Source organism: Mauremys reevesii, linkage group 7 (assembly GCF_016161935.1).
Source record: "Mauremys reevesii isolate NIE-2019 linkage group 7, ASM1616193v1, whole genome shotgun sequence".
Lineage (NCBI taxonomy): Eukaryota > Metazoa > Chordata > Testudines > Geoemydidae > Mauremys > Mauremys reevesii.
Genome location: NC_052629.1, coordinates 36,678,334 through 36,691,937, shown reverse-complemented (window position 1 = coordinate 36,691,937; position 13,604 = coordinate 36,678,334). Strand labels below are relative to the sequence as shown.

At 38.0% G+C, this 13,604-nt stretch overlaps 1 protein-coding gene across 17 annotated transcripts in view; it reads left to right on the top strand.

Moving 5' to 3' along the window:
- Positions 1–13,604, top strand: part of PCDH15 (protocadherin related 15) — a 790,091-nt gene that overhangs the window by 181,919 nt on the left and 594,568 nt on the right. For 7 of the 17 annotated variants that reach the window (XM_039547285.1, XM_039547284.1, XM_039547281.1 and 4 more), the window contains one exon: positions 7,627–7,795. The exons of the other annotated variants lie outside the window; for them this stretch is intronic. In XM_039547285.1, coding sequence (XP_039403219.1) covers positions 7,789–7,795 — 7 coding nt within the window. In that variant the 5' untranslated portion in view covers positions 7,627–7,788. The remainder of the gene's footprint in view (positions 1–7,626; positions 7,796–13,604) is intronic. 17 annotated transcript variants of the gene reach the window in all.

Below are 13,604 nucleotides of genomic sequence, written 5' to 3'. Positions count from 1 at the left end.
AAATCCTATCCTTTTGTTCATTTATGTGAAGCACACAACATAGCAGGATATTACTTTGCAACATAATACTGGAACTTCCTTACCTTCTGTCAGTTGTTACTTGGTGTCCCGATTAAATTACATGAAGATGTTGATCAATGTTGAGTTCCTTATAGATGCCACAAGAAACATTTATATTTATAGGAACAATATGTAAATATTCATGAAGTTGTTAGTTAATTCTCTGAAGCATAAAGAATCCCACAACAGGCAAGCTAATTTATGCAGCCTTTTTTCTGTGACGATAAGCATTGGATTAGTTACTTTAGTTATAGCACATATGTTATAAATATTGTGGAAGTAGAGAAAGAACTGACAGGGATTTGTAGGGGATCTTAATGCAAGACAGTCTCTTTTAGCAAGAGTTAGGCTAGCTGTGACCCTAATAACGCGAGATTTGTAGAAGCGAGGATTGTGTGAAGCTAGTGGGAAAGAACTGTGGGAGAAGTCATTGCAATCTTGTGTTGATAATGAGGAATGTAAATTGGTGTCTAAATAGAAGTGAGAAAAATAAGATAACAAGATAGCCTATGTATAAACAAAATGCAGCTGTTGCTCATTATTGTAGGTAACAAAAAGTATAAATGCTTGCTGTAATTGTTTACTTGGAGAGAGACTTACCTAGGAGGGGGAAACCCTGTGTACTAGAGCACTCTCTCCCTCTTTGCAATTGCTTGAGAATAAATAAAGTATTTGATTTTGCTACCCCACACAAAAAGTGAGAACTAAGTTTTTCTCCGACAATATTTACAGATGCTATTGCTTCTGACTTGTTGGGGTTGCTTAGTATTGCAAGGCAACAACTATTTGTTCTTGGAGATCTGACAACTCAGCTTTTGTTTGGCTTAATAGGATCTATGTATTGCAAATATTTGTAATAGAGGGGAAAAAAGATGTTCTTTGCCACAAACTTAAAAGTTATGCTGCTGTGGAACTTAACTCCCCTTGGATAGCTCTAAATTTCTAGTGTTTGTTCTAAAATCTTATATTTTTAAGAAAACCAAGTATAAATTGAGTGGATAATATAGCACCCATCTTAAGAAAATAATTAAACACTATTTGCAAATTATATATTAACATAAAATTCTAAAATATTTATTACCTCTCCAAATTAAAGTATTCATCTAACACTTATAACTAATGAAGAATCTAAATTGTATTCTTTGTCTTTCTGTATTTAGTCATAAACCCAGAGACCTCCTTTCCCCCCCACACATATAACCACTTCTAATTTTGTTCCAGCTAATTCTGTAGAGGGCATAAACTAAATATATATCTGACATACATAAGATGTTGCTCCGTCTGGTGAGGGAGCTGTTCTCTGTTCACCAGATCTTTGGATTTTCTAATGTGAAACCCATAAATAAATCTCATTTCTTTTTACTGAACCTAAAAATAATTTGGCCACAAAATATTCTCTTGCCTGAGGGAGAGTGGATTGCAAATGTATACCTAGTTCATATAAAAGAATTAAAGAAATCAACCAATATACATATGATAATTGCATTATGAAGATTAGTTGGTAGCATTGAAACATGGTTACAGGAATTATCCTCTAAATACATTTCCTGAAGTGCCTAGACCAATATTTACACAACAAAAATGTTAACCTCTCTGTTTATGTCTAGAGTCAGTACAATCCCAAATATTGGGCATAATGTTTTTACAATTTGGAAAAATCTCTGCTCTTAACACACATCATGGGAATAATACTAGAATGACAAAATCTGAAAAACACCACAAACTTTCAAGAGCACCCACTGTATGATAAAGTAAATGTGAATCTCAAATATAGTCAGTTTAAGGAAAAGTTGAAGTAGTTTAAAGTACAACACCTTTCCTTCAGTTATCTTGTACATTTTCCTGTTTGTTGTTCTATTCTGTTCAATCTTTTTCAGTCACAGCAATTTTAGGTGTTTCTTGAAACAGTAGTATATCAAAATTTTTAGACACATGATTTTTTTAAGTTGTCAGTATCTCTTTAATAGCTTGCAAAATGCACAGTTGTTTCAAACAAGAACAATGTTTCTCAGTAGACAAAAAGACAGATGGCATTGCATTATCCTCAAAAGAGTAAAAGGGCAAAATAGCAATGCTTAGCGTTCATATAGCACTTTGCATGTTCAAAGCTCTTTACAAATATATATCATTAATTAACTTTAAAAAGTTTTATAGAAAGCTGAAGAATGGAGAAACATGGTTCAAAATAAACTAGTTTAGTTTGCCTCTCAGGCTATGCTTTCTGGATGAACTTAGGTTCGCTAATGAAATGTGAACAAGAGCTTTTAATTGTTTACTTGCTTTATGTGCCCTTAATATTTGTCAGACCACAGACTTCAATTTTTCCTTATTAAAAACAAAACAAAAAGCAAAGCCGGTGTCCAGAATTTACATTTAGCCAGCCTGTCAAAGGAATCTGACAGTTTGGCTTCTGGATCTCTGAACTGCAAATTTCTGGGGATTGCTTAGTTGACCAGTTAATTTACAATCTGAATCATAGCCCAGAAATCTAGTGTAGTTTACAAGTGTATTTGATGAATTCAAACTAATGTTCATTGTTGTTTTTTCTGGGCTTTTACAATTGGATATCTGTTGCAGGAAGAGCTAGAAATAGACTGTGAAAGCTTTCTTTTATGCTATTTTCAATATAGAAGAATTGTAGTACAAGTCTGCTAATGTAAAGGTTATGCCACGCTTATCCTAATTTGCACAGCTGTAGTTCTGAATTCACTAACTCGGGAAACAACACTGGGCATTTTCCCCTTAAATTGGGTTGCTTAATTACTCAAACTATTTAAATATATGGTTCTATGTAGCTCTTGATTAGGAATTTCTTCTGTAACTTGTTGCATTTAGGAGGAGTCTTTTACAGGATATTTTTAACATTTGATTTCATTTCAAGTTTTTTCTGTTGAATAAACTTTGTGAAAGTACAAAATGCACTATTAAATATAAAATCCCTTTCAAGGGGATGCCTGGTTTAGTGGGGATTTAACATTCGTGTGTGTATGCTTGTTTTAAAATACTATTGACAGACCTGCCTGAAGTCTCTCTCTAATAAATTTGGATATAAGTGAAGATATTCAAAGCCACATAGATGGCTTGTCCAGTTCCTATTCATTTTGGGCATCCAAATCCTCTTGGTATTTTGGAAAATCTCAGCCATATGTTTTACCATGTTTAACTAAACCACTCCCCCAAATAATGGGAAATTCACACATCACTTGACCGAATTTAGAAAAGTGACTAAGGGCATAGTGTTTCATTCCTTTCATACCAGAAACTTCCAAGAGCTTCAGTAAGAGGTTCTCGTGCAAAAAAAAAACCTATTGGATTTCTGGAATTAAAAGGCTGCATATTCCCTCTGTGCCCAAAGCCCTCCAGTCCCACTGACTAAGATTTCTTAGAATGTGTCTTCATGCTATTTCTAACCATCCCAGTGACTCAACATTTGTCTCTGCAGCTGTGCACTCATTCTCTCTTGCAGTATTACTCTGTAAAGAAATAAATGCCATTTTACCGGACTTGATCCATATTGCAGCTCCATATACACATTTATTCATAAATGATCTGGAGAAAGGGGTAAACAGTGAGGTGGCAAAGTTTGCAGATGATACTAAACTACTCAAGATAGTTAAGACCAAAGCAGATTGTGAAGAACTTCAAAAAGATCTCACAAAACTAAGTGATTGGGCAACAAAATGGCAAATGAAATTTAATGTGGATAAATGTAAAGTAATGCACATTGGAAAAAATAACCCCAACTATACATACAACATGATGGGGGGCTAATTTAGCTACAACGAGTCAGGAAAAAGATCTTGGAGTTATCGTGGATAGTTCTCTGAAGATGTCCACGCAGTGTGCAGAGGCGGTCAAAAAAGCAAACAGGATGTTAGGAATAATTAAAAAGGGGATAGAGAATAAGACTGAGAATATATTATTGCCCTTATATAAATCCATGGTACGCCCACACCTCAAATACTGTGTACAGATGTGGTCTCCTCTCCTCAAAAAAGATATTCTAGCACTAGAAAAGGTTCAGAAAAGAGCAACTAAAATGATTAGGGGTTTAGAGAGGGTCCCATATGAGGAAAGATTAAAGAGGCTAAGACTCTTCAGTTTGGAAAAGAGAAGACTAAGGGGGGACATGATAGAGGTATATAAAATCATGAGTGATGTTGAGAAAGTGGATAAGGAAAAGTTATTTACTTATTCCCATAATACAAGAACTAGGGGTCACCAAATTAAATTAATAGGCAGCAGGTTTAAAACAAATAAAAGGAAGTTCTTCTTCACGCAGCGCACAGTCAACTTGTGGAACTCCTTACCTGAGGAGGTTGTGAAGGCTAGGACTATAACAATGTTTAAAAGGGGACTGGATAAATTCATGGTGGCTAAGTCCATAAATGGCTATTAGCCAGGATGGGTAAGAATGGTGTCCCTAGCCTCTGTTCGTCAGAGGATGGAGATGGATGGCAGGAGAGAGATCACTTGATCATTGCCTGTTAGATTCACTCCCTCAGGGGCACCTGGCATTGGCCACTGTCGGTAGACAGATACTGGGCTAGATGGACCTTGGTCTGACCTGGTACGGCCTTTCTTATGTTCTTATGTTCTTATGTACCTCTTCACAGTTTTTCTCCAGATAGTGCCACCAACCAGAAGTCACTTTTAAATATTTGTTTCCTAATTTCTCCTCCCAGCATTTGTTAAAACAACGTTGGTCACCCTAATGATTTCCCAGCTCTATTAGAACTTTTTTGAGGCACAAATCTTGACTGCTTCCTCATGGATACCATAATTTTTAGTTAGTTTGACATAGCCTCAACAGTTGAACAATATGAAGCAGCAGCAATACATCACATCAGGTAAAACAATTAGCTGACTGAAAAATTCCTTGGTTAGCAGATACAGTTATTTTAATTACATATTCCTATGTATAATGGCACACAACTTCAATGTATAAATAGAAAGGAAGTTGTGACTTACTGTTTTTAATTTAAATTATCCATGATTTGAAAAGCTGCTTTCTGAAATGGTGTTCTTATGTCAATTAAGTGGTGGCATAGGTTAACAGTGCTTTAGTCATGTTCCAAGGATGGCACATCTGATTAACTGAATAATATATGCCACTAATTGATTTAGTGATATTGCACCTTTTTGTGTTATGTTGCTCTTGGCTATAGCTCAATAGACATTTACAGCCATTAAATCACTAAACAACCTTTGTTACCCTAGATTTGATTAAATAATATCAGTGTATGTGTTGGACAGGGTAAGGGGTGGTATTCTGGAAGTCTACATTTAATTTTAAATGAAGCTTCTTAAACATTTTAAAAACCTTATTTACTTTACATACAACAATAGTTTAGTTATATATAGAAAGAGACCTTCTAAAAATGTTAATGTATTACTGGCATACGAAACCTTAAATCTGAGTGAATAAATGAAGACTTGGCACACGACTTCTGAAAGGTTGCTGACCCCTGTTCTATAGCATGTCTTTTCAGAGACTCATTGGAATTACAACCTTAGTACCCTTGAAAATCACTCCATCTATCACAGTAAATTCATGTCTGAAGTTCCAATAGTCTCTTAGAGTTGAACAGCAAATGCTTATTTCTTCAGGCCACCCTTTAATTATCACTTCTTTAAGGATTCCCAATGATTCATCTTTCTCCATTTCCTCTCTTACTTGTTGCAGTTTCCTGTTAGCTATGGGAATTGATGTTACAATCAGATCTACATAGGCTTTCATCTCTAAAGTCTTCTCTTGTTTCATTGCGGCCACTGCTCTGGAGAGTACATAGGCAGTGAACATGAATTTACCGGGTGTCCAGATCACAACCAAATCATACTTTTGCAGCTTTATCATCGTTCTTTGAATTCTTAAGGTACAGTCATTTAGGGAAGGGGTGGCCAACCTGTGGCTCCAGAGCCACATGTGGCTCTTCAGAAGTTAATACGTGGCTCCTTGTATAGGCACCGACTCTGGGGCTGGAGCTACAGGCCCCAACTTTCCAATGTGCCGAGGGGTGCTCACTGCTCAACCCCTGGCTCTGCTTCAGGCCCTGCCCCCACTCCACCCTTTCTGCCCCCTCCCCTGAGCCTGCTGTGCCCTCGTTCCTTCCCCCTTGCCCCCAGAGCCTCCTGCACGTCATGAACAGCTGATCAGGAAGTATGGGAGGCACTGATCGGTGATGGGTGGGAGATGCCGGGAGCGGGGGCAGGGAGCTGATGGGGGGGCACTGCTGACCTATTATTGTGGCTCTTTGGTAAATTCTAGCTCCTTCTCAGGCTCAGGTTGGCCACCCCTGATTTAGCGTTTTGCTAAATAATATCAGGGGCTTGTGATCCATTTAAACTTCCACTTTCTGTCCATAAATATACTGATTGAATCTCTCACAAGCAAACAGTATTTCTAAAAGCTCCTTTTCAATTTGTGTATATCTACTTTCTGCCTCAGTCAGTGATTTGGATGCATATGCCAGTGGTTGCCAACAATCTTTGTGTTTGTGTAAAATCAGACTGTGACGCATCTGCTGAAATTTTAATAGCCTTCCTGGTGCATAGAACTTCAACACTGGTTCTTTTATCACTTGTTGTTTTAAATCTCCTTCACAGAGCAGTCTCTCTCTTAACACGTTGTCTTTAATGCCACAAATGATTCTGTCTCTGACGTAGAGACTCTGTCAGCTCACCAAAGTCACAGGTTTTACTGAGTTTCCTTAATTTTGAGACACATTGCTATATGGTGTCATCATTTTTTTGCATGCATGTAAAAAGTCTCTCTCAAAGGTTTCATTCCTTTTTGGCATGCAATGTTCCTCAAATTTAGTCAGTATTTTACTTAACTTCATGCTTTCACCTTCTTCAAACTTAAAGTTGCTAGAAATATTCAAGGCTTCCTCCCCAACAACATGCAAAAGAATTGATAATTTTACCTTATCATTTTTCTCCTCTGCCTCTATGGCTGCTAAATACAATTCATATCTGTGTCTGAATATTTTCCAGTTCCCTGCAACATTGTCTGATGATTGCTGAGGGAATGGAGGTTGCAACACATCTATTTTTGACTTCCCCCCGCTTTCTTAAGCTAGTCAAGCTACTTGTGCTCACCAAATACATGCAAAAGCATGTGCCTGATGCTCCACATGCTTCTCTGGTTTCTCCCTTTGTCTTTGATTTCAGTTGTCAACACAGGAGTTAAAAATAAACTGCAGTTATTTGAAGTTTATTTAGCACTTCTGACACCATGTAAGGATCTTGGGGTTCATTAAATAAAAAACCATTGAATGAGAAAATAATACAATGTTTAAAAAAACAAACTGGAGAACTTCTGTAGTGAGCAGCTGCACATAGCCATGGGGTGTTCTCAAACCCTGCCTTCAGGGCACATCTCTCTATTCCTATGTTCATAATACTGTCCCTTATGAGGGAGCATCTCTAAACTATAATCTGCTACAAACAGATCTCTACACTAATGACAAGTTATAAACTTCTGAGCATTCTTAGTGGGTATCTGCTAAGATTTTAGCATAGCCCTAATTGAAACTGTATCTTCTTTATGATTTAACTTCACAGTGAGAGGGAAAGGAGTGAAGAGGGAACATTGGGAGAGGTAAAGATGGATGAATTGCACAGGTCCTTGAATTGAGCATGAAAAGCTTGAATTTGATGTGGAAAGAAAAGTAAAATCAGCGACGAAAGGATTAAGAACAGGAAGTGCCATTGGCAGAATGACGAATGAAAGGTGATGTTACTAACAGCATTCTGAGTGAACTGGAGAAAGTGTGCTGAAAGTTGCAGTTTTGGATATCTGGAATTTGGTTTAACAGTAGAGCTGCAGAACACAGAATGGAGTTTAGAGAAGCAGAGTAATAACTAACAAAATATGTCAATATTTGACAAAAATTTTGGGGGAAAGAGGAATTGAAGACAACAAAATCACAATGGGCCTGGGTGATGGGGAGAACTGTGGCAGTGTTTGTGAGGGAGGTAGATGGAAAGACTCCCTTTCCTTCCACCCTGGCCTACATCTCAGATCTCATTTGTCTCAGTATTGTGTATGATTCTGCATAAAGAGTTTAAGGTTAAAAGTATTTATTTTTAGATTTATATAGACATTCATGAATTGTAGGATTGCAATGAGTTATCATAATTGATTACTTACAGTGGCAGCTCCAGTAATGATTCATCATAAACAGCTGTTGTCTGGATATTTGAGTTTTTAATTAATTTGTGTGCTTATGGTTCCATTATAAAGGTTAGCTTGCCAAATACTAAATGTTTTTTTCTTGTATGTGGAGTCTTTCCTTTTTACTCTCATCTATATCTTCAGATTGATTTAGGGTGCTTGTTATGAGCAGGATTCCTATCTGTAGTGGAAAAACAAGCTCCTCTGCCTGTTGCTAGGGCATAAAGTTCTTCAATCAAGCAGTTTTTTTAGGGCACATTAGATATGTAGAATTTTAATACCTTTTATAAAGAGATAAAATCTCATAGGTATACTACCTCATTCTGCATTTCATGAGACCAAATACAAAGCTGCTGTGTTCCATATGAATTTGACATTTCTGGAACTACAGAACAGCCTTGTTTATAATGAATTCTTTATTTAATTTTCTTAACAGACATTATAGAACATAAATTATATTATAATCGGAATCTTAAATTGTAGTATAGCCAGAATATCATGGAGACTTCATAAGACTCTTTAGCAAAGTGAAAAGAACCATAATATTAAGGACGATACCACAATATGTGACACAAGTTTCAAGACAGCAACTTTAGCCTCCTTAAAATTACACTGTGAACTTGCACCTTTCCTAACCTGCTCATCAGATGCAGTCCACAGACTCTGTACATTCTAAACCCCTCTTTTTCCTGGGATTTGGTGCACACTCACACACAAAAATAGTAATGAGGTAACACACAGATCATCTGAAATTTTCTCCCCATGCTTGGGTGCTCTTAGGGTTCCTTCCTCGGGATGGTTTAGCCCACAACTGGTGTTTGTATGCAATGTTTAAAATATTCTATAATCAAATGGCTTTTTAAGTGATGGATATATGTCTTCTGTGTACAGGGATTTTGGTAAAACTTTCAAATGTGTGTAAAACAACTTTTCTTTCCATCTCTATTCTGAGAACTGTGATAAATTACAGTAAATGTTTTATGAAATAATTAGGGTATATTTAAATGATCTTTTATTTCCTGACTACCCGGCTAAGTGATAGAGTATTTGTGCTGGTCCTTTACTTGCCAGACAGTCAAAATCAATCATTGGGTTGCAGATATTGCTTTACGTGTTTCAACCTTGGGCTATTCTGCTGCCTCTTTATCAGGAATAATTTGTTAAAATCAAATTAACAGTATATTTACTGTTGCATTCTCGTAAATGGAATATGTGGGCTAAAGGTGTTAACATAACCCAGTCCCGGTTCAATACTAAACAGTGTTAAACAAAGTCCAGGGTTTGGCGCACACAGACCTCAGCCTGCTTTGTACCAGGGCAAACACATAATTAAACATCTTTTTTGGCTTTCTATTAAAGATACAGAAAAGAAAGAAAAACAATTAAATCATTTGAAATGGTAAGTATTAAATAAGGCTTTCGTTTTAACAACATAGCTTGTTCCTTTCCTTTTGGTGGAGAAGTTTTTAAAGGGCAACTCCCTTTCACCTCTGATTTGACAGTCTTTTAGATGGTATCAAAGATGGTGGTAATGATCCTTTTGGAGAAGAGGAAAGAAAAGAAGTTAGTTGAGATGGGCTGGAGCTGCTGTTGCTGCTGTTACTGTTCAATGCTGATTCACCCCAAGCAGTGGCTGGGATTCAGCTAGAGCTGGTAGAGGTGGCAATCTCGGTCCCTCATTCTGGTCCATTCTGGCCAGCAGCCACAGTCGCAGGGCACCAGGCACCAGCAGGAGAAGGATATGGGGGACCACCGCAGCCACCCACACCATGGCACCAGCCAGTGCAGTAGTTGCCCCGCACTGCCCAGCTCCAGGTTATGGCCTGGCCAGGGGGCAAGGCCTTGGGGAGGGAGGAGAGGAAGAGGCGGGGCAAGCAATTACCTGAGGAGGAGCAGGGGTTGTGGCAACAGAGGAATGGGGCCTCATAGAGAGGGGCGTGTATAGCCCCTACAATTTTCTGTCTAGCCCACCTCAGCCCACAAAATGGGAAGAGGCTGGTGCTGCCCCTGACCAGGAGAAAGGCAGGGAAGCAGGAATTAGGTGAGAAGACAAGGTTCAATGTAGCAGCCAGGTAGAGCCCAGCTATGCAGACAACTTCCTGTGCCTCTCTGAGTTTAAATAGGAAGCTCTGATCAGGACCAGGGAACCCCTCCCTGATGTAACTTCAGATTTCATAATCCCTCCTGTTTAGTTCGTTAGTAGTGAGCCTTTGGATGGGAGCAGGGAACAGTTAATTGTAGACTCATTTTCAAGACCTGTACAGATATGACAATCAATTAAACTGACTTTGGGGCTCCCATTGTGGTGCCAAAGTACAAATAGAGACTGGGACCTCATATGGTGTATCGAATATATTGAGAATTAGGGGTCTTTATGTTTTATGTTCATAAGAATATTTAATCTTTGTCCAGTTTCCTCATTTACCAATCATTTATATAATATGGACAACTAATAAGGTACATTTGTTCGGTGGATTGATGTCTATTTTATTGTTTCTGTGATAAGACTAGGTAACTCATATTCTTCAATATAGGTCCACTTTTGTTTCTATGGGTTGTATGCACTTCCTTGTGCCTTGATTTCATTCTTAGGATACTCTGTTTACTATTTTTATGTTTATTGTTATGGCTTTAAAATCACCTGAATTATCTGAAAGCACATGTTGCTAGTTCTGAGAGAATATTCACCAATATCAGACTGTTTTCTTAATTAGATTTACAGTTAAACCGTTTAATGATGGCCACTTGTTATGACAGTCCACAATTGTGGAATTCCTGCACATTTTTTTTTGTTGGTAGTGTTTTTTTCCTCCAAGTTATTGTTCTTATACTCTCTTAGGGTAGGTCCATACTTACCCGCCGGGTCGACGGGTGGCGTTTGACTTCTCGGAGTTCAAACTATCACGTCTAATCTAGACGCGATAGTTCGAACTCCGGACACGCTCCCGTCGACTCCGGAACTCCACCACCACGAACGGGGGTGGCGGAGTCGACGGGGGAGCCGCGGACTTCGATTCTGCGGCGTCAGGATGGGTAAGTCAGTCAAACTAAGGTAGCTCGACTTCAGCTACGCTATTCACGTAGCTGAAGACGCGTACCTTAGTTCGACCCCCCGCCCCAGTGTAGACCAGGCCTTAATGGAGTAAGTATGAGCATATTTGTTTATACAACTTGTACAGCGTTTTCTGACGTTTCTTCTGAAGGATGAGACAATTCATATCTCCAGACTGGATAGTAGTAATTGTGTTGTTGGTTTAAAAATAAAATATGCAGGTGGTAATACACTTATTCAAATATTATATTTTCTCTTTTTATATCATTTACTTTATTATGCACATAAAAAGGCATAAGGTCTATTACAGAGTGTTTCCATATAAACAGTCTTAGTTCATATGAATTATTATTATATATGTTACTAAAACGTTTGGTTTTTAAGTGGAACAACGTATATTCTTAACAAATCTCATTGTACATATCTTAACACCTGTTAAATATACTATTAAGAAGGTTTCTTATCAAGAAATTGGAACAGGGGACTGGTGGTCAGGATTCTTGGTTCTTTTGATAGTCAGGACTATATCTGGTTCTACCACTCTCATTTAATATCTGAGCATGTCACTTTATTTCTCTGTTCTTCAGTTTACCCATCTCTATGTAATGAGTATAATGGCTATAAAAATGAGTTTGAAGATTTAGTGAATTAATATTTGCAGCATTTTGGATGAGGGGTGAGAGAGAAGTGTGAAGTATTATTAATACTGTATAGTATGTTGGAATGGATCATCATTAGAAATGGACCAAAATTGGAATGTCAAACTTCGAAAAACGTTGAATTTCAGGTTTCAGTTTATAAATTTCTCCTTGTGTCTCGAAGTCAGGGTATGACATCAGATATAAGGGGGCTTATTTTCTGGTTCAGAGGTGCTGAAATTATGCAAGTACAACTGACCTTGCAAGAGTTTACTCATTGAGGCTCTCTGTATCAAACTGTCTGCTGAAGAAGACAAAGTCATTAGTCTAAATGATGAATCCTTATAAGGTGGTCTATCAAGTACAGTTTCACCACTGTCCACAAAATGTGGACTACGGAAGGTTTTCAACTATGAAACATTTAGCATTATTTCTGTCGTATGCAGTTTTCTAATTTTTAATGCAAATGATTTAAATTTATTACTTTAAAAATGTTTTACTTTGCAGAATTTGAACCCCTCGTGGCCATTTTGAACTTAACTTAAATTGACTTAAAGGGTGTTTATTTTGTGAGATGCTTCATTGGGTTAGGTGAACCTGTGACAGCCAAGTATACTTATGGCACTCAAGTAATAATAATACATCTAGAGTGTTACTTATAATTTGCCTCTTGAGACACAGTCAATCTTTTCATGATGATGAAAAAACATGGCCAACTCTTTGATACCTTATTCTTTATTTTGCCAGGCAAAGATTTTGTCCTTTGAGTGTAACCTTAGGAGAAAGCTACAATAATTCTCTCTTTGTATGATGCATATCACAGTTCAAAAAATCACTTTTCCATCGCTGATTTTCCTGGGTGCACACTAATATTGATTAATACATAATGTAAACTCTGGAACTTCATCATTACAACAAAGATGTCTGTAGTTTAAATACATAGCAATCATCCACAACAATTTTCTGATTGGCACAGTTGCAGCCCTTATGTCACTGATAATGGAGTGGTGTTATAACCAAAGAAAATAAATGAGCCTTGCAAAACTATTATAGAAATTTAGCAGCTTAGGCACAAACATCTACTCATTCGCCATTCCAGGGCTGCCCAGAGGATTCAGGGGGCCTGGGGCAAAGCAATTTTTGGGACCCCTTCCATTAAAAAAAAGTTGCAATACTATAGAATACTATATTCTCATGGGGGGCCCCTGCGGGGTCTGGGGCAAATTGCCCCACTTGCCCCCACCTCTGGAATTGCCCTGTGCCATTCTGTTACAGTCAATATGAGTTTAAGGGACAGAGTAACTACTTCCCTGGGTCTGGGTAATTGGTTGACCAGAAACAGTTGGGATAAGAGGCTAAAGCACCATCATAGAGGCTGAGCACTGCCTTGTACCAGCAACCAACTGGCAGGAAACTGCCCAAGGAGCAGGACCCAAAATTCCCTGAATACTATTGTGGGGAATCCTGCCAGCCTAAACAGTTTTCCCTTCTCTTGCACTCCACAAGCTAGAGAGAGATTGTACTCCCTAGATTACTGCTATGAAACCCAGGAGCAATATGACATAAGGAGTTGAGGATGATGGTAGCTGAGCTGAATAGCTAAGAAATCAAGCACTTAAAGCTCAGTGTACATTCAAAGGACCCAAAGATGGGGTGAGGGCTGAGCCCCATCACA